The sequence below is a fragment of the Cloeon dipterum genome, chromosome 1, assembly GCF_949628265.1.
Source record: "Cloeon dipterum chromosome 1, ieCloDipt1.1, whole genome shotgun sequence".
Classification (NCBI taxonomy): domain Eukaryota; kingdom Metazoa; phylum Arthropoda; class Insecta; order Ephemeroptera; family Baetidae; genus Cloeon; species Cloeon dipterum.
This window is the reverse complement of record NC_088786.1, coordinates 41,945,756-41,970,987: the sequence shown is the minus strand read 5'-3', so window position 1 is coordinate 41,970,987 and position 25,232 is coordinate 41,945,756. Positions and strand designations below refer to the sequence as shown.

The 25,232-nt window shown below is 37.3% G+C and overlaps 2 protein-coding genes and 1 long non-coding RNA gene across 3 annotated transcripts; all 3 read right to left on the bottom strand.

The window, feature by feature from the left end:
• Positions 1-1,690: 1,690 nt before the first annotated feature.
• Positions 1,691-2,646, bottom strand: LOC135943508 (procathepsin L-like; the record flags this gene model as incomplete). The annotated part of the gene is made up of 3 exons (XM_065490072.1): positions 1,691-1,908; positions 2,062-2,419; positions 2,554-2,646. Coding segments are annotated over 3 exons (669 nt in total), but the record flags the coding sequence as incomplete, so codon positions are not given.
• A 13-nt stretch (positions 2,647-2,659) lies between these two features.
• LOC135943709 (uncharacterized) lies at positions 2,660-3,067 on the bottom strand. Its single transcript, XR_010575237.1, has 3 exons — positions 2,994-3,067; positions 2,788-2,940; positions 2,660-2,736 (listed from the first exon to the last, which is right to left on the bottom strand). It is a non-coding gene; the product is annotated as an uncharacterized LOC135943709 (long non-coding RNA).
• Positions 3,068-23,268: 20,201 nt separating this feature from the next.
• LOC135943498 (procathepsin L-like) lies at positions 23,269-24,684 on the bottom strand. Its single transcript, XM_065490061.1, has 5 exons — positions 24,586-24,684; positions 24,380-24,532; positions 24,145-24,327; positions 23,636-23,993; positions 23,269-23,492 (listed from the first exon to the last, which is right to left on the bottom strand). The coding sequence occupies exons 1-5, from the start codon at positions 24,682-24,684 to the stop codon at positions 23,269-23,271; spliced, it is 1,017 nt and encodes a 338-aa protein (XP_065346133.1).
• Positions 24,685-25,232: the final 548 nt, after the last annotated feature.

The window sequence follows — 25,232 nt, the reverse complement described above, 5'->3', positions numbered from 1 at the left end:
CCGGAAGCTTCTGAGCAAGCAGGAGCTGCTGCGACATTTTGAATGAATGAGAATAAATTTTTAAACAAGATACCTTGTTGCGAAGAACTGGCACTTTCTGCTGAGGTTGCAGCTCCTAGATACACTGCTGAACAGAAGAAATATAGATTTGAATTTTTTATTGATTTTTTTACCATGTGGCACATCAGAGGGAAGATTTGGGCTTGGTGCACCCTGATTCTGCAAACCACTCGTTGGATTCTGGGAACACCCACTTTTAGCAATCAGTTTTATGTGATATTGTTCTAGTTTCGCCAATGTTGTTTGAAAGTCTTCCTGGTTTGAAGTTGAAGCTTGGTCTTGCTCTGCGTACGGTCGATTTAAACCGAGCGAAGATCCAGGCGCTTCATTTGCCCCTGTTTTTGACAAAATCTCAAATATTTTATAGTTTTAAGGTAAACTTTCTTCATACAAGAAACAGAACTTGTCGTAGCCTGTGCAATATCAACTCCAGGATCCTCTATTCTTGGTCTCTTTGGTAAATGTCGTTCTGGGAGACAAAACGAGGTTTCTCGAGCCTGTCGACCATCTTGACCTTGAGATTCATTGGAAAAATCAGTGTAATTTCTCTGCGATTCTCTGCGATTTATACCGACTGCAATTGGTTTATTTTATTAGTAAAATATTCAATTTCAAATTAAATATGTTGCATTTATGAAATCGATTCTAAGCACAAAATAGAAGAAACTAAACACGCACGTGAAACTTGTGGGGCATTCATCTGCTGAAACTCGGATATTCCTCGAATCTGACATTCTTCCTCATCTTCAGACTCTGAACTGTTTTTTCCGAAGTTTAATCATTAAGTTATTTGAAAATTATCGGCTGAATATTTCTTACCTTTGAACAGGACCCTCTGAGGCAGAAATTTCGCCCTGCGGCGGCATTTCTCTGCAGCGAGACATGCCGAAAGAAGGAGAGAAAACGCAAGACTGGGTCACGCCAGAGAGGAAATTGCGTTTCACTACCAAGCAGATATCTGAAAAATTTCAATCACATCCGACAACAATGATCTAGCGCGTTTCACGAACGCACGTAATTTCAAATATTCGGCTCTTCTCGTCTGCTTTACTTTTATCCTGGTGTCCATTTTAGGATAAGCCAAAACATGTGTTTCTCGACTAACGAAAGTTTTATACTGACAATGATATAAACATAATTGGGTTGGTTTGAGTGTTGCCGACCAATCAGAGAAGGCAAGAGCGACTCCCTGATTGGCTGGCTTACTAGCTCTAAGCGACACAGCCAATGAGAGAGAGCCGATCGCTTCTCTGCTTGGTCACCGTTGTTCTCCTAGCTTTTATTGATTGGTTAAGATCAAGAACCTCCTAGCAAGATTTGCTGAACTTCTTAGCGACACTTCTTAGCTTTAATTTTTGCGTCACACAGCCAACGGAGAAGGACCTAAATCCCAAATATCGTGAGTATTATCGACCGTTTCATAACTTAATTTGCAAGCCGCGTTTACCCTATACAGCCATAATTGTAAAATCCGCATTTAATTAAAATCCCTCTTTTGTGGGTTTTCCTTTTTTCAAAGTTATAAAAGCACCAAATCAAGTATGCCTCTATTAAAAAGAGTTGCATGAATGCTTTGTATTTCAAATTAAACAACAGTTTATTTAAATTTTAAACTTTTATTTGAACAAAATTAACTGGGTGAATCGTACAAGGGCAGATAAATTTTATTAGTGATGCCGCAGAAATTGTTCATGTTGCGTGCTATTTTAATGTAACCTTCTTCACCCCACCAATTGCCCCATGAGTTTTTGACTAGCCAATAATCTTGACCGTTTTCCGTTCCGTATCCCACAATTGCCATGCTGTGATTTTTACTATTTGCTCTGCACTCTGACGCCGAGTAAACGCCTGCAACATTAAAGAAAATATTTAACAATTTTAATATTGGCCGAAAAAGTGCGTTCTTGGGCATGAATCGGTTAATCAACTCTTTGGCTGCAGACAATATGGGGTTTTCGCTCATAAGATGCGGGTATTAAAACTTATTCCAGTGATACTGACCCTTTTTGTAATACAGAAAAGACGCGACTGCGCCGTCAAAAACCATGGCAACGGGTCCGAGCAAGCCGACGGCCTTCTTCAGATCCTCCTCGTTCCCCCAACATAAGCTGAGAACCTTTGAGACCTTGGGGTGTTTGGAGCAGCCCTTCCATTTGCACTCGCACGGTCCTTTTACGTGCGTATAAGGGTAGTCAACCTCGCGTGCTATTCCGTGTTTCGCCACGAATTTGAAGGCATTCAATGTACGTCCACCGTTGCAGCCTTCGGAGTGAGTATCGCAGTCGAGCAGGCTCTGCTCGCTCAGGTCGGTCAGGTTGTTTCCCGTCTGAATCACGTATTGACTCTCCAATGCAGCAGTCTATCAAATTAATTCAGCATGAAAATCAAAATTCTTGCCGCATATACGGCTGTCAATCTTAAAAGGAACACAGCAGGAACGTGTATTTATGAAATGATTGGTTTCTGATTTTAAGATTAATGAGTAATATCTACCGCTCCAAATGTCCAACACGATCCGCATGGTCCTTGATCTTTGACTGGTGTGACGACGCCTTTGCTCCTCCAGTCGATTTCCTTGGGCGGAATTACAGAGCGAAAAAAATCAGACGGCAAGGTATCAAACTCCTCTGGATCATCGGTCGGCAATTCCCCGGTAAAATATCGCTCGTCCTCGTACTACAAGAGAGTTTTGGAATAAAAAACGATTAGCTCTAATCATTCACGAACGGAGTCGGCGAACTGGTTGATTCCTTTTTCGAAGGTTTCCAGGCCCTTTTTATAGCGTTCGTTGTGCTCATAAATTTCGCGGCAGTTCCTCAGGTACGCTTTCATCCGAGAGAAGAATTCCGCGGGCGAAGAATACTCTTTGTTGTATTTCCTCTACCATAAAATAAGTTATTAACTGTGTTAAAAAAGAAGTAGAGTACTCTTACGATGAAATGGACAAATCGTTGAGCTCTGCATTCATTGGCTCTGGCAAAAGAACCGAGAGCGCAGAGGGACGCGACGGTAACGAGAAGCAACAGTTTCATCTTTGAAAAAGAATTTTAATAATGTTGGCCAAGATTGACCTTAGAAGTCGAGATTAAATAATATATTTAGAAATATTCACCATGAAACACGTTCGCTGTACAAGCAGACAAAACTCGGACTGAAAATATTAATGAACTTTAAAGCCTTTTAATACTAAAGGAAATATTAAAATGGTATTTAACGAAATATTAGTATGCTTCTCATCTTGTTTATAATTTCAACATTTTGTTCATTATGAAGTTCTTAATAATGTCTGCTATTATATAAATCTTCTAAACCTAAACGGAATTAAATTTAACACTCAATATATAAATGAATAGAGAAGGTGTTGTGACATACATATCGTCGAAATGTACTTAATTTTAGTTAATTTAGTGAGTTTAAAACTAGTATAGAGAGATTAATAATCTTTATGTCTAATATTCTTTTGTTTATACTTTTCAAACCTTTTAATTACGATAATCATTTCCTATGTAGAGATAACAAACGCAACCTTGAATATTTCAGATATTAATGTCGCTTAATTGTGTCTTTTGATGCCTTACCGTTGCATTTTTTTTAATGTTTCTCTCTTCTGTATATTGATTTTATTCCAACGAGTGCACTCTTACGACGAGTACACGTCTAAAATTGTGGACGCAAAGGCATTACACAAATAAAATATGTCTTCACTCACAGGAAATCGCGTTGGTGGTCTTTTCAAAATTGTTAAAAATCCTTGAATCAAATATGAAGGAATTTAGAAGAGCAGAGCCGAATTTTTGGATTAACGAGCAATCCTGAAACGCCAGATCATTCTTCACGAATGTAACACAAACATATTGTAGATCTCTGCCTGGCAGTGAATAACCATTTCAGAACAATATCACGAAAAATTGATTGCTAAAAGTGGATGTTCCCAGAATCCAACGAGTAGTTTGCAGAATCAGGATGCACCAAACCCAAATCTTCCCTCTGAAGTGCCACAAGGTAATAAAATTAATAAAAAATTGAAATCTCTGTTTATTTTTTCTTGGTAGTGTATCTAAGAGCCGCAACCTCAGAAGAAAAAGCCAGTTTTTCGCAACAACAAAAGGTATGAATAGCAGCCTGATCTTTTTTAATGATTCTCATTCGTTCAAAATTTCAGCAGCTGCTTATTGTTGCTCAAAAAAATATGTTGGTTTACATGCATCGACCAGAACAACCTCACCTGGAGCAGGAAGAATATCAAGCATTGGCGAACCTAAAACAATTTCATAAACAATTTTTTGCTCACTGTAGATATGTTCTCATAGAATCTGATTGAGCATCAGAGTGGACCAATGGAAAGTGTACCTAAAAATGAAACTAATAAAAGCGGTTAATTAGGTTTTCCTTACATAAATCATTCAGCAAATCAAATGAAAATTTTTAATCGTGAAAAACGTTGTTTAAAAACATCATTTTCAAAACAATTTGTCATTCTTTCATGAGATAAACACAAAAAATAAATTCTTCTCGTTCAGGACTCCCATTTAGCTTCTTTCAACAGATTAAAATTCTTGTTCAAAACATCTTTACACGAAGAATCTAATTAAATTTAACAAAAATTAATATTAAAAAAACGCAAACGATAAAAGAATAAATTATGTTTATGCAGTTCACCAGCATTCTCTATGCAATTAAAATTCAAAACCGTTAGAAAAGTGCGAGTTGATGATATGTTTCGCTCGTCATGGTCGCTTTGCGGCCGCAGCGGAGGTCACGGAGTTGGTCAGCACCAGACGCGACGAGCAAAACGGGGCCGGCCACAATTATGTTCAAGACAATCTTTAAGTCAGGATTTTTGTAATTGTACATCTTGGAGGAATCCGCAAGGATTGGGATCAGCCGCCATGGAAGTGGTCAGAGGGGTGCTGGCAGAAAAGCCATCTAAGGCTTGTTCGAGCGCCAATGTCAACTTGACAGGGTTTATCCTTGTCTCGGTGAGATTTATTTGATACAGTGTAATGTTTGGAGCTATGCGCAATTTTTACGGCATCTTTTGAAAGCTTCCTCAAGTGACTTATTTTACAATTACTTTTAATATGCCACATGAAAATAAAAAAAGCCATTTTTGATAGTAAAATTAATGATAAAATGCTTCCCTTGTTTTCTTTATACACAATCGAATTTACATTTAACAAAATAAATTAATTCCCTGAAGAGCAGTAAACAATTTGAAAAATGCGCTTTGATGGGCTCGAAAAAGTCGATAACCGAGAATCGTTCGAATTTTTCTGCTATTCTCATTGCCAGTGAAGCAAATTCCCTTCTCTGAGCAACACAAGCGTTATGATTACTCTCATCCGTGGGAGGTTTTAGTCGGAGATAATGGCTCGGAAAAAAGGAATACCGAGTAAAATCCCGGCTTCAACCTCAGACACTGGCCACCAAAGGTAAAATCTTCAATAAGCTTTGAATTTTCATTGATTTTAACCCTCAAAACCTCAGTCCAGCGTCAGAAGTAGAGGAAGTGAGGCAAATTCCAGCGTCACCATTACCCGACGCCCCACTTGATTTGGCGGGTATGTTTTTTTCTAAACCCTTCTATTTTTAAGGCTGCTAACTCTTCCTAATCAATCTTAACTGCAAGAATAAGCATTAAACAAATTGTTTAATCAAATGTCCATAATTTTTTCTAACGGAAAACTAATGTTGCAGTTCGAACAGGTCAGACCCAGTCCTTGAGAAATGTCCCTGAACCTTCAAATGCGTCAAAAAGACATCAAGATGGACGATCAGGTCAAGACACTCCTTCTTCTTTTGGAGTATCGAAGACGCCGAAAAGACAAAAGATGGATCGTGGAGACGAAATTGTTCTCCCACCAACAAGTGCTTCACGTTGTAAGAAAACTCAAGGACAATTCCATCCTAGCCTGCTGCCAACTTTTGATCTCAATTATTTTACTGGCCTACCCTTATATGCTTCACATAACGCCGCACCTTTCATTCCAATTCCTGGTAAATCATTTCAGATATTTGTTATTTCATTGTCACTTATATATTTTGGGGTGTTGAATGGCTTTTTGGTACCGGTTGTTTTTAATCATGATACTAGCATTTTTAAAGCTCTTTGAGATCTAAATAATTCCTTTTTTCCAGCAGAGCATCCTCTTAGGCTTGCAGACATGAACCAAGGTCAGGGAGCAGCACTCTGGCAACTAAACTCTCCTGCTCAAAAGCATCACGAAATTCCTGATTTGTTTGGAATTCTAAACGAATATCTTGATCATCGTGGAGTTGACCACAACAGCTCATCGACAACAAGTGCTCCTTGTAAGAAGAACTTTTTTACTGTGGTTAAATCACTCAATAAAAATTAACAATATTTTGTTTTAGTGGCTTATGATATGCCTGGAACTTCGCACGGATGGAATCAACTCTCGATTCAAGGTCAAGTTCCAGAGCGGAGTGACAAATCAGCAGATGAGCAAAAGAAGGCTCAAGGTAATTATTGTGATATTAATAACTGTAAGTTAATTTAATTGAACTGAAATAGGAGGTTCTGATAGCAGCGGAGTCCGAAGTTTGAAGAGGAAAAGAGCGCAGGATCCGCAAGAAGCCAAGTCTGACTCAGATTTGAAGAAGAAAGGAGAAAAACAGACCAGTGAGAAATTGGACTCAAGAGGTGGTTATTGTGCAGCAGCTACATGCAACAAGGAACAATACCAAAGCCACATTTATGAGCACCAATTGAAGGAGAAAGGTCATCCTAGGCTGCAACAATGCTCAATGCCTGGATGCAGGAAATTTTACCCCTCATGGGAGGAAAGGCGCGAGCACGAGCGCAACGAACATCGAGAAAGGAAGGAACTGCGCTGTGCACATTGCCATTACTCCTCAGACAAAAGATGGGTTTTGGGATATCACATTGAAAGGAAACATTTATGTTTGCCGAGCAAATTAGTCCGAAAATTTTATAAATGTCCGCACTGCGATGATTACTGCTCAGTAAAAAAATGTTGGGTAAAAACTCACATGAATGCCAAGAAACACAGGAATGAGGAAAGAGGCGTTCCACCTCGAGAGATATTCTACTGCCCAAAATGTGACTTCGCCTCAACTGAAAAACTTGATGTTGAAAATCACATTGAAACACATCCTCTTGAGTATATTGACGATGTTGAATAGGAATGACATTAGATTTTCAGGGAGAGCAGCTTGTCATCAAAATCATCTGATCATGTTTGGCCAGTAGAAAAATGATATGAAAAACACAAATTTATAAATAAAATTTAGGATTGCATTGAAATCTTGCGTTTTTTTAATTTCATCGCCTCATATTTAAAAAAAAACTAAGCATGACGATACAATGCACCAGCATTATTTTGGATTTAAAAAATCCGTCTCTCTTTGAATCAAGACGTCGTGGTCATTGAGCGCATCACTCCTTCATCTTAGTTAGATTTTGTCATTTAATTCATAACAAATTGAAAACCAAAACAATGGTTAAAACAATAATAATTAAAATTTTTAATTTTTCGCTTATATTCCTCTCTGTCTGAAATCGCTATTTGTGCGAACGTCTTAAGTTTGTAGATAATTTGGTATTTTCATCTTACACATCTCAAATAAATGAGAAGGTATATTTATCCAATTACTGTGAAAATTTGCATCTTCCAATTATTTCCATAGACAACAAAGTTTCATCCAGAGTTTACAAAGTGAGTGTCAGTAAGTTAGTAAAGCTTATTTGATTTGATTTTTTTTCCAAGTTCTTTTTACATCTGAAAGTTTTTAACTCGAGCAAAATATAAATAAACATATTTTTAATGATCGGTCAAAATATATTTTCGTCATTTCCCGTTTAAGCAAGTCGAGTAAAAATATTAGTAACACACGTACGTCTGCTTACGATATTTCCACTAAAAAACAAAAACGTAAAACAGAATATCACAGTGAATGTAAACCTCGCGACAGCGCGTAGCGAGTCATTTCAAAGAACCACCAGCCACGATGCCCAGCATGTTCGACAACGTGAGTATGACGAAAGTTTAAGTTGAAATATCACATTGAGAGTCAACTCATAAATTTAGTTGTAATCAAAGTATTGATTATTCTTGTGAAATTTTGTTTTTAAAGGTATGTGAGAAGTTTACAAAACGGGAATTTGAGATTTCTAAAACTACGTACGCAAACTTAAAATGCAAGTGAGTTCTTGAAATTAAAAAAAAATGATTTATTATTTTTGAGAAAATGGTGAATATAATGCAATATTTTTCTAGGTTTTATTTGCGACATTTACCTTGGTGCATTGCCATATTGAGCATCGTAATTACGTTCTTCTCATTCCTTGAAATGCAAGGAGATGTAAGACTCAAAGACTGTAGAAAATCATCAATATCAGGTAAATGATGCTTGAGGGCGTCCCGTTCTCGGACACCATCGTCAACCCCCCAAATGCTCTTTGCAAGCTCAATTTGCTTTCTTTCCATTCAATTAGTTGCAAGACTGACTTCTTCAATCGACACAAGCGTCGATCCGTGCGACGACTTCTTCCAGTTCGCATGCGGAAAATGGATCGAACAACACCCTGTTCCCGAAGGCAAATCGCACGTGGACCAGTTTCAACTGCTCACTGAGCAAAGCAAGAATAAAATCAGAGGTTTTTACACTCATACTGACCGATAATAATATAACGAGACACGCATTTCGATTCGTGTAGAAATCCTCGAGGCTGATGATTCATATATGACGGTGATTCCTTTGATGCAGGCGAGAAGTTTGTACCGAAGCTGCTTGGATGAAGGTATAGCTTCGCTCTAAGAATTTATTTTTCTTAATTTGAACATAAATAATGAATATATCCAAAAAATATATTTTTTAATTTGAACCAAAATATTAATACAGATAACAAATTGACAACCTCAGATATAATGTGTATTTTTCATAGACAAAATACAAAAGAAGGGCGTGCAGCCTATTCTGGAAGTTTTACGCTCTCTAGGGCTGCCGCAAGTGCCAGAATTGAAGAAACAAGAAAGATTTTCGTGGCAAAGGGCTCTAGTCAACGCAGAAAAGATGCTAGGCGATAGCATTTTCTTCTCGTTAGACGTCATCCAGCATCCACTAGACAACTCCAAACACGTGTTGCAGGTCTGAAAATGGTTTACAAATAGAATAATTCATCCAGTAAAAATTTACACGAATGAAAAAGAAATATTTTGAGCGAATTTTGTATTGATTGCAGGTTCAACAAGGAAGCTATGAGGAGTTGCCAGAAACCCAATGTCAGGGTGATAGAGATACTGTTGAAGCTTTTATCGCTGACTACATCAGCATGTTCATCAAACACGTAATTTTTATTTCAATTGTGCTTTTTTACAAGACCCAAACATTCTATGTGAAATTCGTAGGTTCCAGGCGCGACTGTGGACGCTAAGCGAATCGCTGGCAATATATACGCGTTTCACTCGGAACTGAGAAACCTGACGATGACAAATGCGGGGCATTACCAGGAAATGAGCTTGAGTGAATTGCAGGAGATCACTGACAAGCATATCAGCAAAAACTCCACCAACAGGGTAACTTGACTAATAAAGTTTTTTCTCAACTCTCAACCTTTTCGTTAACTCAATCGCAGTTTAACTGGTCTGTGTACTTCAACCAAGTGCTCGTTGGCGACGAAGACGCCAGCCTTAAGAGAAAAGAAAAGGACAAGCGGATCATAGTTGGAGATCAGCAATATTTCGAACGGTGGTCGCGACTCTTTCAAACCAGCAGTCCTGAAATGATCGGTGAGAGATATTTTGCATAGAGTGATGATGGAATATCTTTTTAAAATCAGAGATGTACATCTGGTGGAGAGTTTTTTCGTCCCTTGCCCCTTACACAAGAAGAGAATTCCAAACGAGGCAGCGTAAACTGTGGCAGAAGGTCAGTGGCATCCGCGTAATTACTCCAAGGTGGAAGGTTTGCGTGGAAATGGTCCACAAAGCGTACGGATTTATCATTGACTTTGAATACGCAAAGATTCACCTCAACAAAGACCTGAGAAAAGAGGTGAAGGAAAAATTATTTGTTAAATATATTGCTGCTTGGTTGTACATGAATTGAGTTACGCGTTGCTTAAAAAATCTATCATAGTGACAGAAAAAAGAGTATTTTTTATGATTTTGTGTGGAATCTTATATTTTATTTTCCTAAAGTTGATAAAAAGGATTAATAATTATAATTATACTTTCAGGCATTAGAGATGTTTAGTGACATGTCTAGTAAAATGTTGAGGAAAATTAGAAAAAATATAAAATTCAAAAGTTACGACATGGAATTGTATTGGATGGACGCAGAGACCAAGGAACTGGGACTAAAGAAAATCGAATCGCTAAGAGCCAATGTGGTTAACTACGATAAGCCGCTGTTCCCCAGCAAACTAGAGCATTTTTACTCCTTGGTAGGACTTTGAAAATGAAACGGTGGTTGACTATTTTATTCTGTTGTTAGAACAAAAATCGTCTAAATTTACGAATAGCTATTATATATAATGTTTCTTGTTAATTCAGATCTATTGCGACGTTGGTGATTTTTTCGAGTTGCATTTGAAGATTCTGGCCGCCTTGGAAGCATCAAAGTTGAATTCATTGTACCTTACTCCGAAGAAAGAGGCTACTTTAATATATGACAGTGACCAGAGCAAGGCCATTGTCCATTATGATCCGGAAACCAATTCGATTTGTATGGAAACAAAGACTTGAACAATCAGCATTGAGCAAATTAATTATTTTCATTTCTGTGCCAGCAATCCCAGTAAGCGTGTTATTGCAACCTCCATTCAATCAACTTCGTAAAAGGCGAGTGAATATTTCATAGATTTTATTGGCGCAACAAAAATAATATTTTATGTGTTCTCAGCCTTGTGAAGTACGCAGCGATCAGCAGTCTTTTGGGCTTAGAATTCACCCGCGCCTTCAATATAGGACGTGTGAAGAGGTTTAAAGAAGAGCCAATTTGTAACGAAAATCACAATGAGAGCAATTCCACAACTTCAAGTAAACTGCAAGACTGGGAAAGTCAGGTAAATTATCTAAACATATTTGTTCCTTCCCGATATCTTGCCATTTAATTCTTGATAAATAATTAGTCTCTTCAATCTGGTGTTCGATTACGACTGTTTAGATATTGTTAGAAACTTGCGATAAACCAGATTTTTCAGGTTAAATATAATTCCTGTTTTTTTAGACGTTTCGAAGATTTAAGCGAAGATTTAAATTCTCTACAACTATAGTGATAAAAATCCTTTTTTTCGTTTAGGCAACGCAAGACGAATGGCGGGCCTACATCTTTGGGCTACGACTTTCCCTTACCATGTACTTCCATAATTCTGCCTATGGTTGTGTGAAAGATTACTCGAAAGAGCAACTCTTTTTCCTTAGTTTCGCGAACGTAAGTTTTACACGATTCTTTTACTTCCTGATGTGAATTTGCGCTTGTTACAAAAAATAATTAAAAGCGTTACATAACTTCGATAAATTTGCGTTTGTTGCAGATGTGGTGTTCGAACACGTCGCCCACCTCTGTGAATAATTTGTTGCCTGGCCGGTCCTTGGTGCTGGGAACCCTGTCGAAAATGAACGGGTTTGCAGATGCGTGGAGTTGTCCAAAAGGCTCTAAAATGAACCCCTGATGATAACATAACTTTTGAATCTAAACTGAGATTTTCCCATTTGTTGCTTGTATTTATGATACACATAAAAATAAATCAAAGTGGTTATTTGACAAAAAAATTATTCTTAATGCATTTTCATCTTCGGTTTCCACTTCGTCTTCCCTCTTTGTGCAACCATCAGCATTTGGTGCATATTATGTGTGAAATAAAATTTTGGAATCGGTTGCATTTATATAAAATAATATAGTAAAAAACGCTGTAGAATATGAAATATAGGAAAAATATTTAAAATTTCTTAATAAATATAGATAATAGATAATTTAAGTTGTTTTGAATAAACCAGAACGCAGTTTAATGATATTTTTTATATAAACCTAAATACATTTTTTTGCATCTTAATATTAGTAAGGTTTCTCTACAAACAAAGTAATAAATAATTATTATTTTAACTCTTTTGGGACACACTTGATTGGTAACACGCTTAATTTATCGAGATAGGTTAAAAATATGAAAAATAATTTTTACGGATTTCCAGGGGGAAGTAAACGGCTCGAGGGGGGCTACTGGCACCCTTCATGATCACTTTTGCATTACCTAGCATTACGTATCAGAGAAAGGATGGCCAACTCCCTGATTGGCTGGCTTACCAGCTCTCAGAGCAACACCGCCAATAAGGGAGAGCCTCTCTCTTCTTTGATTGGTTGCCCGAATTCTCGTGGCACTTTTATTTTGATCGGTTATGATCAAAAACCTCCTAGCAGGTTTTCCTGAACTGAGGAGCCTGCACGACAGCTCTTAGCTTTCAATTCACGCCACACAGCTGACGGAGAAGGACCGAAAACCCAAATATCGTGAGTAAATTTAAGCGTTTCGTTTTATAGCCTTCCCCATTTTCAATCTGTTGAACCTTATAACCTTAATTGTAAAATCATTTTAATTAAAATCCATCTTAGGTGAATGGCATTTTCAAACTTATGAAAACACAAGGGGCCAGGGGCGGGATGCGATTTGAAATAATATTTCCTAACGGTCAAATGTCAAATCCAATATGGTGGTTTTTATTTAAAAAAATTAATTGCGTGAAGAGCTGAATCTTTCACAAAAGAATAAAATAAAAAATTGAAAAATGCGCTTTGATGGGCTGGAAATGGTCGATGATCGAGAGTGTTTCTAATTTTCGCTACTTTTCTCACTGTGTGACAGTGAGGAAAATTGTCTTCTCAGATCAACACAAGCGTTGCGATTACACACATCCTTGGAAGATTTTAATTCTTGAGATTATGGCTCGGAAAAAAGGAACACCGAGGAAGATTCAGACTTCACCCTCAAACAATGCCCATCCAAGGTAAAATCTTAAATGAGGCTTTAATTTTTACTGACTTAATCCCTTAATCCTCAGTCCAGAGCGAGAAGTTGAGGAAGTCGAGCAAAATTCAGAAACACCAGCGTCACAGCAAGGCGATACCCCACTTGATCTGACGGGTATGCTTTTTTTTGTTCAAATCTCGTCCTTTTTTAAAAATTTTAACGCTGTACATTCTCCTTGTCAATCTCAATTGCCTTAATTTGCAAGAAATTAGCATTTATTAATATAATGTTAATTGGAGTTGTGCAAACCCTTAATGTTTGAAGCCGCCTCCAGCAGATGGTGCAATTATAATACCTGTAACCACACCTACAATAAGAGTGTGTAAGATTAACATAATACCCATACTAATTAAGTGAGATAGGCGCATAAAATATATAGAGATTCACAATAGCATAGTAAATAGTATATGTAGAATCCTGGGGTTAGTTTAATTAAAACTTATGTTTTGGAGAGGAATTCTTAAAAATTGTTTTATGGCGCCAGGAACTTCGCTCGGTAATATACCAGCGCAGTTTCCATCAACTTCCAATGCTCAGGTCTGTCATATCAAGACTGAAATCGCTGCTTCTGAAGGTAGATTTAAAAAAAAATAATTTTTAATTTGTATCGATCAATCGTCTAGATGTTTTTGTGTGAAATTGCTTTTTGATATTTTGAAATTAATCCATTCTTGACCGATACCAAGAATAAGCTAAGCATGTAAACCAAGGGTGTTTTTATTTTAGAGTTGTCCTTAAATGAATTTTAAAAATTAATCTCTTTTTGAAAGGCACCAGTGGCAGAGAGAACCAGACCGACGAGTCAAATCTGTCCAAAGAGTCCCAAAATGAGAGCCAGGAACAGTCCCAAGGAATCACCCTGGAGGAAACTGGATTTCAGTTTGAAGCAATGCCCATTTATAAAAATTCAGAGCGTAATGAAGAATCGGCAGATGAGCAGCAGCAGGCTCAAGGTAATTTTAATACATTTTATAAAGTTTTTTTTAATTTATTTGAATTGAACTGAAGAAGGAGGTTCTAAAGGTAGCAGCGGAGTCCAAAGCTTGAAGAGAAAAAGGGCACAAGATCCGCAAGAAGCCAAATCTGACTCAAATTTAAAGAAAGGAGAAAAACAGACCAACTACCACAGAGGTTATTGTGCAGCAAAAAAATGCAACAAAAAAGTTAGTAACATGCATGAGCACCAATTTAAAAGAAAACATCCCAGGCTGCAAAAATGCTCAATGAAAGGATGTAGGTATTTTTACCCATCATGGGAGGAAAGGCGCGAGCACGAGCGCAACGAACATCGAGAAAGGATGAAATTTCGCTGTGCACATTGTCATTACTCCACAGAGAACAAACCCCATTTAAAAAGCCACATCAAAAAGCATTTTCGTGCCCCAATTTGTTCAGTTCAAAAAACACATGCATGTCCGCATTGCGATTACTTCTCAATAAAAATGTCTGATGTGAAAAAACACATGAATAGCTCGAAACACAGAAATGAGGAGAGGGGCGATCCAACTCGTAAGAAATTCTGCTGCTCAAAATGTGAGTTTTCTTCATTCGAAATAACAGATGTCACGAATCACATTGAAACACATCATCCTCTTGAGTATCTGGACGATGATGATTAAGATTGTCCTTGGATTTTCAAGGATATCTGAGCAGCTGATCTTTTCATCCAAATTTACTTTTCTCTATGATGATCATGGCTTTCACCAATATTTGAGAGTGATATAAAAAACTGAAATAAAAATTTGCTGAGATGAAGCGGAAAACATGTTTTATTTGAATCGGCCGGAAGACCCGGAAAACATCGACTTTAAACACTCAATTCGAAATATCTCGAAAACGAAAAAAAAGTGTCACCAATTTTTTATATATTATATGTTTTTACCATGGATATGAGGCTAATTAGAATTTACAAAATTTTTGTACTTGCGGGTATGCGGAATTTTTTTGGAAAGTTTGACCCCAAGTTACTGACCTTGACCTTTGACCTACGAAGTTGGTCATCGTAGGAAAGTTGTTGGGCATTAAGCGTAGATCATTTCGGGAATTAAATTATTTTGTGTTTACCACTATAACAGAGTCCAAGTAACAAATCGCCAATCGCCGTTTTGAAAACATCGCCTTTTCAAAAATCTCAAATTTTGAACCCTTGTAAAATGGGAAATGTTTTTAATTTAGATCCAATATTTTAGATTTAAACTTAAGTCCTTAAGGCAACAACTCCGCCGAATTTCATCAAGATCTGAAGACCACTTGCCAAAGAATGGTTCATTCTATTTGGATCCTTAACAAATATTTTTTGCTACATTTTTGGTTTTATTCTAATTAAGCCATTCCTTTATTGGCAAATAAGTGAAGCACAGGCAAAATAAACCCGTGTTTGTTCTTGTGCACTTTCTCGTCGTGCTCGGCCTTTTCCACCGCGCTTTATTTAAAGTACGGTAGGTACCACAAGAACATTGCCGACCATTCAGAGAAGGGATGAGCAACTCCTTGATTGGCTGGCTTACCAGCTCAGAGTGACACCGCCAGTAAGGGAGAGTCTCTCGTCTCTTCTTTGATTGGTTGCCTGAATTCTCGTGGCACTTTTTGATTGGTTATGATCAAAATTCTCCTAGCGATAAGTTTTCCTGAACTGAGGAGCCTGCACGACAGCTCTTAGCTTTTAGCTTTTAATTCACGCCACACAGCTGACGGAGAAGGCTCGAAATCCCAAATATCGTGAGTAAATTTAAGCGTTTTATAGCCTTCTCAATTTCCAAGCTGTTAATTGTACCTTAATTGTAAAATCATTTTGATTAAAATCGATCTTACGTAAATGGCATTTTCAAACTTACGAAAGCACAAGGGGCCAGGGGCGAGATGCGATTTGAAATAATATTTCCTAACGGTCAAATTTCAAATCCAATATGGTGGTTTTCATTTAAAAAATTAATTGCGTAAAGTGCTGAATCTTTCACAAAAAGAATAAAATAAAAAATTGAAAAATGCGCTTTGATGGGCTGGAAATGGTCGATGATTGAGAGTCTTTCTAATTTTCGCTACTTTTCTCACTGTGTGGCAGTGAGGAAAATTGTCTTCTAAAATCAACACAAGCGTTGCGGTTACACTCATCCTTGGAAGATTTTATTCTTGAGATAATGGCTCGGACAAAAGGAATAATACCGAGTAAAATCTCGGCTTCAACCTCAGACACTGACCACCAAAGGTAAAATCTCAAATGAGCTTTGAATTTTCATTGATTTTAATCCTCAAAACCTCAGTCCAGCGTCAGAAGTAGAGGAGGTGAGGCAAATTCCAGCGTCACCATTACTCGACGCCCCACTTGATTTGACGGGTATGTTTTTTTCTAAACCCTTCTATTTTTAAGGCTGCTAACTCTTCCTAATCAATCTTAACTGCAAGAATAAGCATTAAACAAATTGTATAATCAAATGTCCATAATTTTGTCGAGCGGAAAACTAATGTTGCAGTCCGAACAAGTCAGACCCAGTCCTTGAGAAATGTCCCTGAACCTTCAAACGCGTCAAAAAGACATCAAGATGGACGATCGGGTCAAGACACTCCTTCTTCTTTTGGAGTATCGAAGACGCCGAAAAGACAAAAGATGGATCGTGGAGACGAAATTGTTCTCCCACCAACAAGTGCTTCACATTGTAAGAAAACTCAAGGACGATTCCATCCTAGCCAGCTGCCAGCTTTTGATCTTAATTATTTTACTGGCCTACCCTTATATGCTTCACATAACGCCGCACCTTTCATTCCAAATCCTGGTAAATTATTTCAGATATTTGTTATTTTATTGTCACTAATATATTTTGGGGTGTTGAATGGCTTTTTGGTACCCGTGGTTTTTAATCATGATACTAGCATTTTTAAAGCTCTTGGAGATCGGAATAATTCCTTTTTTTCAGCAAAGCAACCTCTTGGGCTTGCAGAAATGAACCAGGGTCAGGAAGGAGCACGCTGGCAACTAAACTCTCCTGCTCAAAACCATCGCGAAATTCCTGATTTGTTTGGAATTCTAAACGAATATCTGGATCATCGTGGAGTTGACCATAACAGCTCATCGACAAGAAGTGCTCCTTGTAAGAAGAACTTTTTTACTGTGGTTAAATCACTCAATAAAAAATAACAATATTTTGTTTTAGTGGCTTATGATATGCCTGGAACTTCGCACGGTTGGAATCAACTCTCGATTCAAGTTCCAGAGCGGAGTGACAAATCAGCAGATGAGCAAAAGAAGGCTCAAGGTAATTATTTTAATTTTAATAACTGTAAGTTAATTTAATTGAACTGAAATAGGAGGTTCTGATAGCAGCGGAGTCCGAAGTTTGAAGAGGAAAAGAGCGCAGGATCCGCAAGAAGCCAAATCTGGCTCAGACTTGAAGAAGAAGAAAGGAGAAAAACAGACCAGTGAGAAATTGGACCGAAGAGGTGGTTATTGTGCAGCAGCTACATGCAACAAGGAACAATACCAAAGCCACATTTATGATCACCAATTGAAGGAGAAAGGTCATCCTAGGCTGCAAAAATGCTCAATGCCTGGATGCAGGAGATTTTACCCCTCATGGGAGGAAAGGCGCGAGCACGAGCGCAAGAAACATCGAGAAAGGATGAAATTTCGCTGTGCACATTGCCATCACTCCGCAGATAACAAAAGGGGTTTGGGAAAACACATTATAACGAAACATTTTTGTTTTCCGAGCAAATTAGTACGAAAATTTTATAAATGTCCGCACTGCGATGATTTCTGCACAGTAGATAAATCTATGGTAAAAAGACACATAAATACCTTGGAACACAGCAATGAGGAAAGGGGCGTTCCACCTCGAGAGATATTCTACTGCCCAAAATGTGACTTCACCTCAACTGAAAAATCGGATGTTGAAAATCACATTGAAACACATCCTCTTGAGTATATCGATGATGATGATGATTAGTAATGACATTTGACTTGCAAGAAGTGCTGAGTAGCTGAGCTTTGCATCAAAAGGCCCTAACGCCTATCCGTCGGAAATTGTAAATTGTGCGAGCCTCCAATTCACGAAAATCTTTGTAAACAGAATTGACAACTAGAAAACAGCGAGTTTGGTTATCCGATCGGATTAATAATAAAAAAATATTCATGGAAAAAATATCATATTGCATCATTTAATTGAAAAATACCTAATTTTCTCAGGAATAAATTTTATCAGAATTGGACTTGTGCCAGAATTTAAAAGACATTCACGACGCTATCTGCTATTTAGAAATCAAAAATTTATGTTAAAGATATCAATAAAAAGATTTTGTCAAAAATGTTCCATCGAGAGTCTGCAAGTTGGAACCTGTGGAAATAAAAGGATGCGAGGCAAACTAGGAAATTACAAAAATTTAAATAAATCGTAATCGAGCAAAAATTTGTTGGGGTTTTCACCTGCCAAAGGCAGGTAATGATCATGCCTTGTCTTAAAGGACGAACGTATGCCTTCTTCCAGTTCCGACTAACTTTTTGTAAAACAGTTTTTTTTCTTTTCAAACAATGTAATAAAAACTAAATTGCTAGGAATGAAATTGAATTATTATGATGAAACCTTAATATTTCTTGACCTCGGTTCGTTTCAGTGGTTATTTTTTAGATTAAATTTAAAATTTTCCGTAGAATATATCAGGTTTCGATCCAATTGGTGTTTTATTTACCTCGTAGAAAACTTGAAAGTTTTAATCTTTCGGTAGATCCTTTTTTAATTATTGCAAATTTATAAACAAATGTATAAATTAAAGGCTTGTTGCATCCATTAATCCATGCATTTTTTCAATTTTCATCCTGCATCAGTCTCATTCATCAAGCTATTATGTTTAACGAAACTTGGCAACACTGCGAGAAGCGCTATCCTGTCCGCACATGCGCAGCTGCCAAGAATAATCCTCCCCATATCCACCTTAAATTCGGAGCCAGTTTGTAACCTACTGTCAGCAGGTAAACACGTGTTTCAGATTCAGAGCAGCTCTTCCTGCTCTCATGGACCAAAAAGAAATGGGTAAAGATTTAAAACTGTCCTCAATTGTACTAATGTTCTGTTGACGAGTTTGATATTTAATTGATGTTCCGCAGATGGTCAAAATCTGCAGCAGTTTCTGGATGTTCAAAGCAACGAAACGCAGCAGGTGGACCAAAGCGCCTATAAGTGTTTTCGAGATAAAAACAAAATTGAATTTATCTTCATAGGATTTAGTTTAATGCATGATACGTATTTATTATTATCATTATTATAATCAAAAGACGTGTAATCACAAAACTGTATCGCGGAGGGCACAATGTTTAATAATAATCACTTAACATCGTAGCCAAAGTCTTAATTTAAAAAAAATAATTCAGTAAGCAAACCAGAGAATTATGATTATTTAATTAGTTGCGATAACAAAATGTCGCGAATAATCTGAAAGTTTTTTATATAGGAGCCAAATATATGCTTTGTGGTGGATATGTGTTTTAATTAATATATTTGCCCGCCATTGACGGTTCAAATAGAAATAAGGCGTTCCCGACTGACCTGCCACCTGGCTCTCACGCCCTGAGTTAACCGAATAAACCGTTAGTATTTTGGGTGACGCTACGAAAATCAGGTGATTTTTAGAGGGAACTCCAAGCGATAGAATTGGTGAGGCAAAAAAGCTGATTTATTTCGTTTTAATCAGACTTTAAACGATACATAATCTTATTAAAGAGTGTGACTATGACTATCGGAACTCAATAAGATTTATTTGATCAAATTAATACGAAAATCTGCGATCTTTTTTCACTCAGCAGCCGGTTTTTAGTCCTTTAGAACGAATGAACTCCAATGGAGTAAAAGGAAGTTTTATTGATTTTAATTCATATTTATGATGTTTTGAGAACTCAATTAACATGAGATGAGTACAAATGTCTAACAAAAAAGTTAAAAAGTGTTTCAGAAGTGTCGTTTATGAGTTGGGATTTCGTCAGGGTGAGTAATTGATGGCGGCCATTTGCAGCACATGTGGAAACATTTTACAAGCGGATGGAAATTTCTACTGTGCACATTGCGCATGCGTATACTACAATGCATGGTATTTTTTGCTTTCTTTTGCTTTGTATATTCTTATTGAAACTAATATGTTCGCAGGAATTACCAAAACCCACAACCAGCAGCGTATCCTGGTACAGATTATCATATAAAGTTAGAGGAAAGAACAGCAAAGATATTTTTATAATTTTATTTCAGCTGAGCAGTATAATGAGGTGCCTTTCACCCAAAGGCAAGAGCAGGTGCAGCCATTCAATCATTTATTGGATCAACCTCAATTTGCTTCCCAATCAATGGAGCCTCACTTCTTGCAACCGCAGCAATATCAAACAGGCATCTATTTTTCTTATTTTCCTCTGATTGTTTGATGTGTATAATGAATACGGTTTCAGCCTCCTCCAATCCCTATGATGGCGACACTTTTTATTCGAACACGAGCAGCAGTGGAAGTGTGCATGCGAGTTACGTGAACGGAAACCAAAATCAATATTACGGTAAATATCATGCGTTCCATATTTTTGTTAATCTGTATTATTTGGGAGTTTGGGTCACCCAAGTTTGCCATTTAAAAATCAGTCGAAACACGTTCGTACTTATAAAATTGCATTTAATCAAAAATAATATGATATGATTTCAAACCTGTGTGTTACACGCAAAATAAAAGTTGAACACTTGATTCCAGCCGAGCACAACTCTTGCATGTCTTTGAATCAGAGCCAACAACCGATGAATCCCGGCTTTGAAGCTCAATATATGGTACCTAACATGCAGCCTCAAGAAATTGAAACAGGTAATAAAATGCGAGCTTCTTTTGAAAGACCATAAAATTGAATGTTCAATCTTGATGGTCAAACCAAAGTCTTATAATGATCGATTAATTTTTCTATCATTCTATTTCTAGTAAGTGGATTGAATATTCAAAAATTGAATTTAAAGAATGAGCCGCAAATTTAGGAAAATGGTATTACATCTATACAATGTCGTTAACGCTTTTTCAGCTTTTCCAGACCAATCTTTTCCGGTCCTGCAATGTAAGGAAGAAGTAAAACTACCAGGAACTGCTGAATTCGGGGAATTTCAAGGTAGCTGGAGTGCAGGCCAGAGTCAAGGTTTTCAGCAACTAAATTCAGTTGGACAACATCCCTCAGAACATTTGCCTAATCTGAACAACCAAAATGTTGCAAATTTCTATGCAATTCAAGCTTACAATGGTGTGTTTATATGTTTTATTTCTTCGACATAAAAATAATGATCGCATTAAAGGCTTCAGTGGCAGAGAGAACCAGACTAACAAGTCAAATCTTTCCAAAGAGTCTCAAAATGAGAGCAAAGAACAGTCCCAAGGAAACGGCCAGGAGGAAACTGGATTTCGGTTTGGAGCAACGCCTGTGCCCTTTTCAGATTTCGTTGATGATCCAACCATTCATGAAAATCCTGAGTGGAATGAAGAATTGGTTGTTGAGCAGAAAGAGGCACATGGTAATTATTTTGGATTTAATAAACGTAAGTCAATTTAATTGAACTGAAATAGGAGGTTCTGATAGCAGCGGAGTCCGAAGTTTGAAGAGGAAAAGAGAGCAGGATCCGCAAGAAGCCAAATCTGACTCAGATTGGTTGAAGAAAGGAGTAAAACAGACCAGTGAGAAATTGAACTCAAGCGGTGGTTATTGTGCAGCAGAATCGTGCAACAAAAATTGTAGTAACATCAATGAGCACCAATATAAAAGAAATCATCCCAGGCTGCAAAAATGCTCAATTTTAGGATGCAGGTATTTTTACCCCTCATGGGAGGAAAGGCGCGAGCACGAGCGCAAGAAACATCGAGAAAGGAAGGAACTTCGCTGTGCACATTGTCATTACTCCACAGAGAACAAACACCGTTTAAAAAGACACATCAAAAAGCATTTTCGTCCACCGATCTGTTCAGTTCGAAAAACACCTGCTTGTCCGCATTGCGAATTCTTCTCAAAAACATCATCTGTGAAAAGACACATGAATAGCTCGAAACACAGAAATGAGGAGAAGGGCGTTCCAACTCGAAAGAAATTCTGCTGCTCAAAATGTGAGTTTTCTTCATTCGAAATAACAGATGTCACGAATCACATTGAAACACAGCATCCTCTTGAGTACATCAACGATGATAATGAGGAATGATGTTGAATTTTCAAGAAGAGACACAATAAGCTTGTCAGCGATAATATCTTTATCAAGGTCCTTTTGATCATATATATAAAGAGAAATATAAAAATTCATAATTCCAAAATATGTATGTATAATAAATAGCAGTGCATTCAAATCTTGCCTTTTCCTATTTCTTCTTTGCTACACACCTATCGGAATATTTGTCTTAAAGTGATTAAATTTTGTTCAGACATAATTATTAGGATTACAAATGTTTGAAATCATTCGTTTTGGCTGAATGGAAAAACCAGAAAGATGAATATCATTTCTTTGCTGCTTCACCTACTTTTGCGAATTATCTGTTTGCGAAAATATCCTAAAATTTGTTTAGTGGTAGTCACGTTTTTTCACGCCAAATATGAAAAATTAAAATCTAAATTTAATTGAAACTATTTTTACTTAACGAAGAGATTTAAATTTTTTTTAAGAAATGAGAAAAACATCCTTGAAAATCATGTCTGTCAATGTCACAAAATAATTGTTTTGTTCCGTAATATAAAATGCATCAATCCTGATAACGCGCATTCCAAACAATCTGGATTATTATTGAAGGGTTAGAAATTAAAGCATCCAAAAAGGTAACTGGCTTAGACTTTCGTAGCATTCTTCCTCGTTCAGTCAAAAAATTTCACTCCCTCGAGTTTTGCCCTTACTCACCGCTACTCCAAAATAATGTCTGCATTTGAAGGAAAGCCAACAAGGAACGTGCATCAACGTGCGATGCCTCTCTAAGACCCTGATTATATTATCTTAATTCTCCTAATGAGCTAGTAGCTTTCGTTTTCTTTCTTTTTTGTAACTCTCCTTTAGAGAAAACATATAATTACTCGTTAATGAATTATCGTCTATTAAAAGCAGACCGTCTTTGACGAAGTTTCTGAGCTCACTAATCCATTCTTGAGGGCCGAATTGGGTAAAGTGGATATTTTTACGACCAAAATGAGCAGCGTGATGTTTTTTTTTACAATTACACTTTTATTTGATTAAAAATTACCAGGGTCGTCTTGTCTTGTACATAGGCAGAAAAACATTAATAGCGATGCCACAGAAATTGTTCTTGTTGCGTGCTATTTTAACGTAACCTTTATCACCCCAATAAGGACCCCACGAGTTTTTGACTAGCCAATAATCTTGGCCGTTTTCCGTTCCGTAGCCCACAATCGCCATGCTGTGATTTTTAGTATTTCCTCTGCAATCTGACGCTGAGTAAACGCCTGAAAAATTAAAGAAAACAATGAACAATCTTAACATAGATTGGCTGCCGAAGATGAGCGACTCTTGGGAATAAATCTGTTAATCAACTCTTTGGCTGAGGACAATGGGGTTTTCGCTCATCACATAATCCAGTGAAACTGACCCTTTTTGTATTGCTGGAAAGACGCGACTGCGCCGTCAAAATTAAAGGCGACGGGTCCGAGGAAGGCGACGACCATCTTCAGCTCCTCCTCGCTATTCGACCTCAGCCTGAGAACCTTTAGGATCTCGGGGTGATCGGAGCAGCTCTTCTCTTTGCACTGGCACTTGCCTTTGACGTGCGTGTAAGGGTAGTCGTCGTCGCGTGCTATTCCGTGCTTCATCACGAATTTCACAGCATTCCATGTCGATCCACCGCTGCAGCCAGAGGAGCTAGTTTCGCAGTCGAGCAGGCTCTGCTCGCTCAGTACGGTCAGTTTGTTTCTCGTCTGCAGCACGTATTGACTCTCCACTACCGCAGTCTACCAAATTAATTATTTCAGCTTGAAAATCTAAATTCTTTTGCTGCATTTACGGCTGTTTATTTTAAAATAGACACATCAGAGGATCAAATATGAAAAATGACAGTGAATTTTGGCGTCTGATTTTAAGATTAATGAGCTATATATATACCGCTCCAAATGCCCAACATGATCCGCATGGACCTTGATTTTTGACGCGTGTGACGACGCCTTTGCTCCTCCAGTCGACTTCTTTGGGCACATCTATATTTCGAGAGAAATGATAAGGCAAAGTTTCAAACTCCTCAGGATCATCGGTCGGTAGCTCCCCGGTAAAATATCGCTCGTCCTCGTACTACAACAGAGTTTTGAAATTTAAAACAATTTATCTCTTATTTTTCACTAACGGAGTCTGCGAACTGGTTGATCTCCATTTCGAAGGTTTCCAGGCCCTTTTTATAGCGTTCGTTGTGCTCATAAATTTCGCGGCAGTTCCTCAGATACGCTTTCATCCGAGAGAAGTATTCTGCGGGGGAAGAATACTCTTTGTTGTATTTCCTCTACCATAAAAGAAGTTATTAACTGTGTTAAAAAAGAAGTAGAGGAATCTCACAATGAAATAGACAAATTGTTGAGCACTGCATTCATTGGCTTTGGCAAAAGAGCCGAGAGCGCATAGGGACGCGACGGTAGCGAGCAGCAACAGATTCATCTTTGAAAAAGAATTGAAATAGGTTATTAAGATTGACCTTCGAAAAGTCGAGATTAAATAATTTATTTCGGTATACTCACAATGAAACGTTCGCTGTAAAAGCAGTAAATTGTATTTAACGATAGTTAGAACTTAACTAAACTTGTTTTTAATTTCAAAAAGTTGTTTCTTATTTAAGGTTACCGTCTATTACCTATTACAGTGTTTTCTTCAAAACCAAAACAAATTTTAATTCACATTCAATAAACAAATGAAAATAAGATGCATTTGGAAAGGAATAACGTCAAAATGTACTTAACTGTAGTTTCATTATTTAATGAGTGGAAAACTTATATAGATATTATGAATCAATTCTGCTGTTTCCTCAGCAAAATGTAACACAATAATATATTCACAAATTATAAGAATTCAGTAATAATTACTCAACAGTTCAAATAACTTTGTTTAAATATAAAAACTGTAGGCTAGTTAAATGGTCGTCTTATGGACCAAAATTTAAAGTCTTAATATTCTTAACATTCAAGCAAAATTTCCAGACAAAAATCTTA

Excerpts from the sequence above, each read along its gene's own strand:
- LOC135943498 (XM_065490061.1), bottom strand. The coding sequence starts at position 24,684 with ATGAATCTGTTGCTGCTCGCTACCGTCGCGTCCCTATGCGCTCTCGGC. Across the intron at positions 23,994-24,144 it reads CATGTTGGGCATTTGGAGCG|ACTGCGGTAGTGGAGAGTCA; the intron begins GTATATATATAG and ends TTAATTTGGTAG. Across the intron at positions 23,493-23,635 it reads TTTCCAGCAATACAAAAAGG|GCGTTTACTCAGCGTCAGAT; the intron begins GTCAGTTTCACT and ends TTAATTTTTCAG.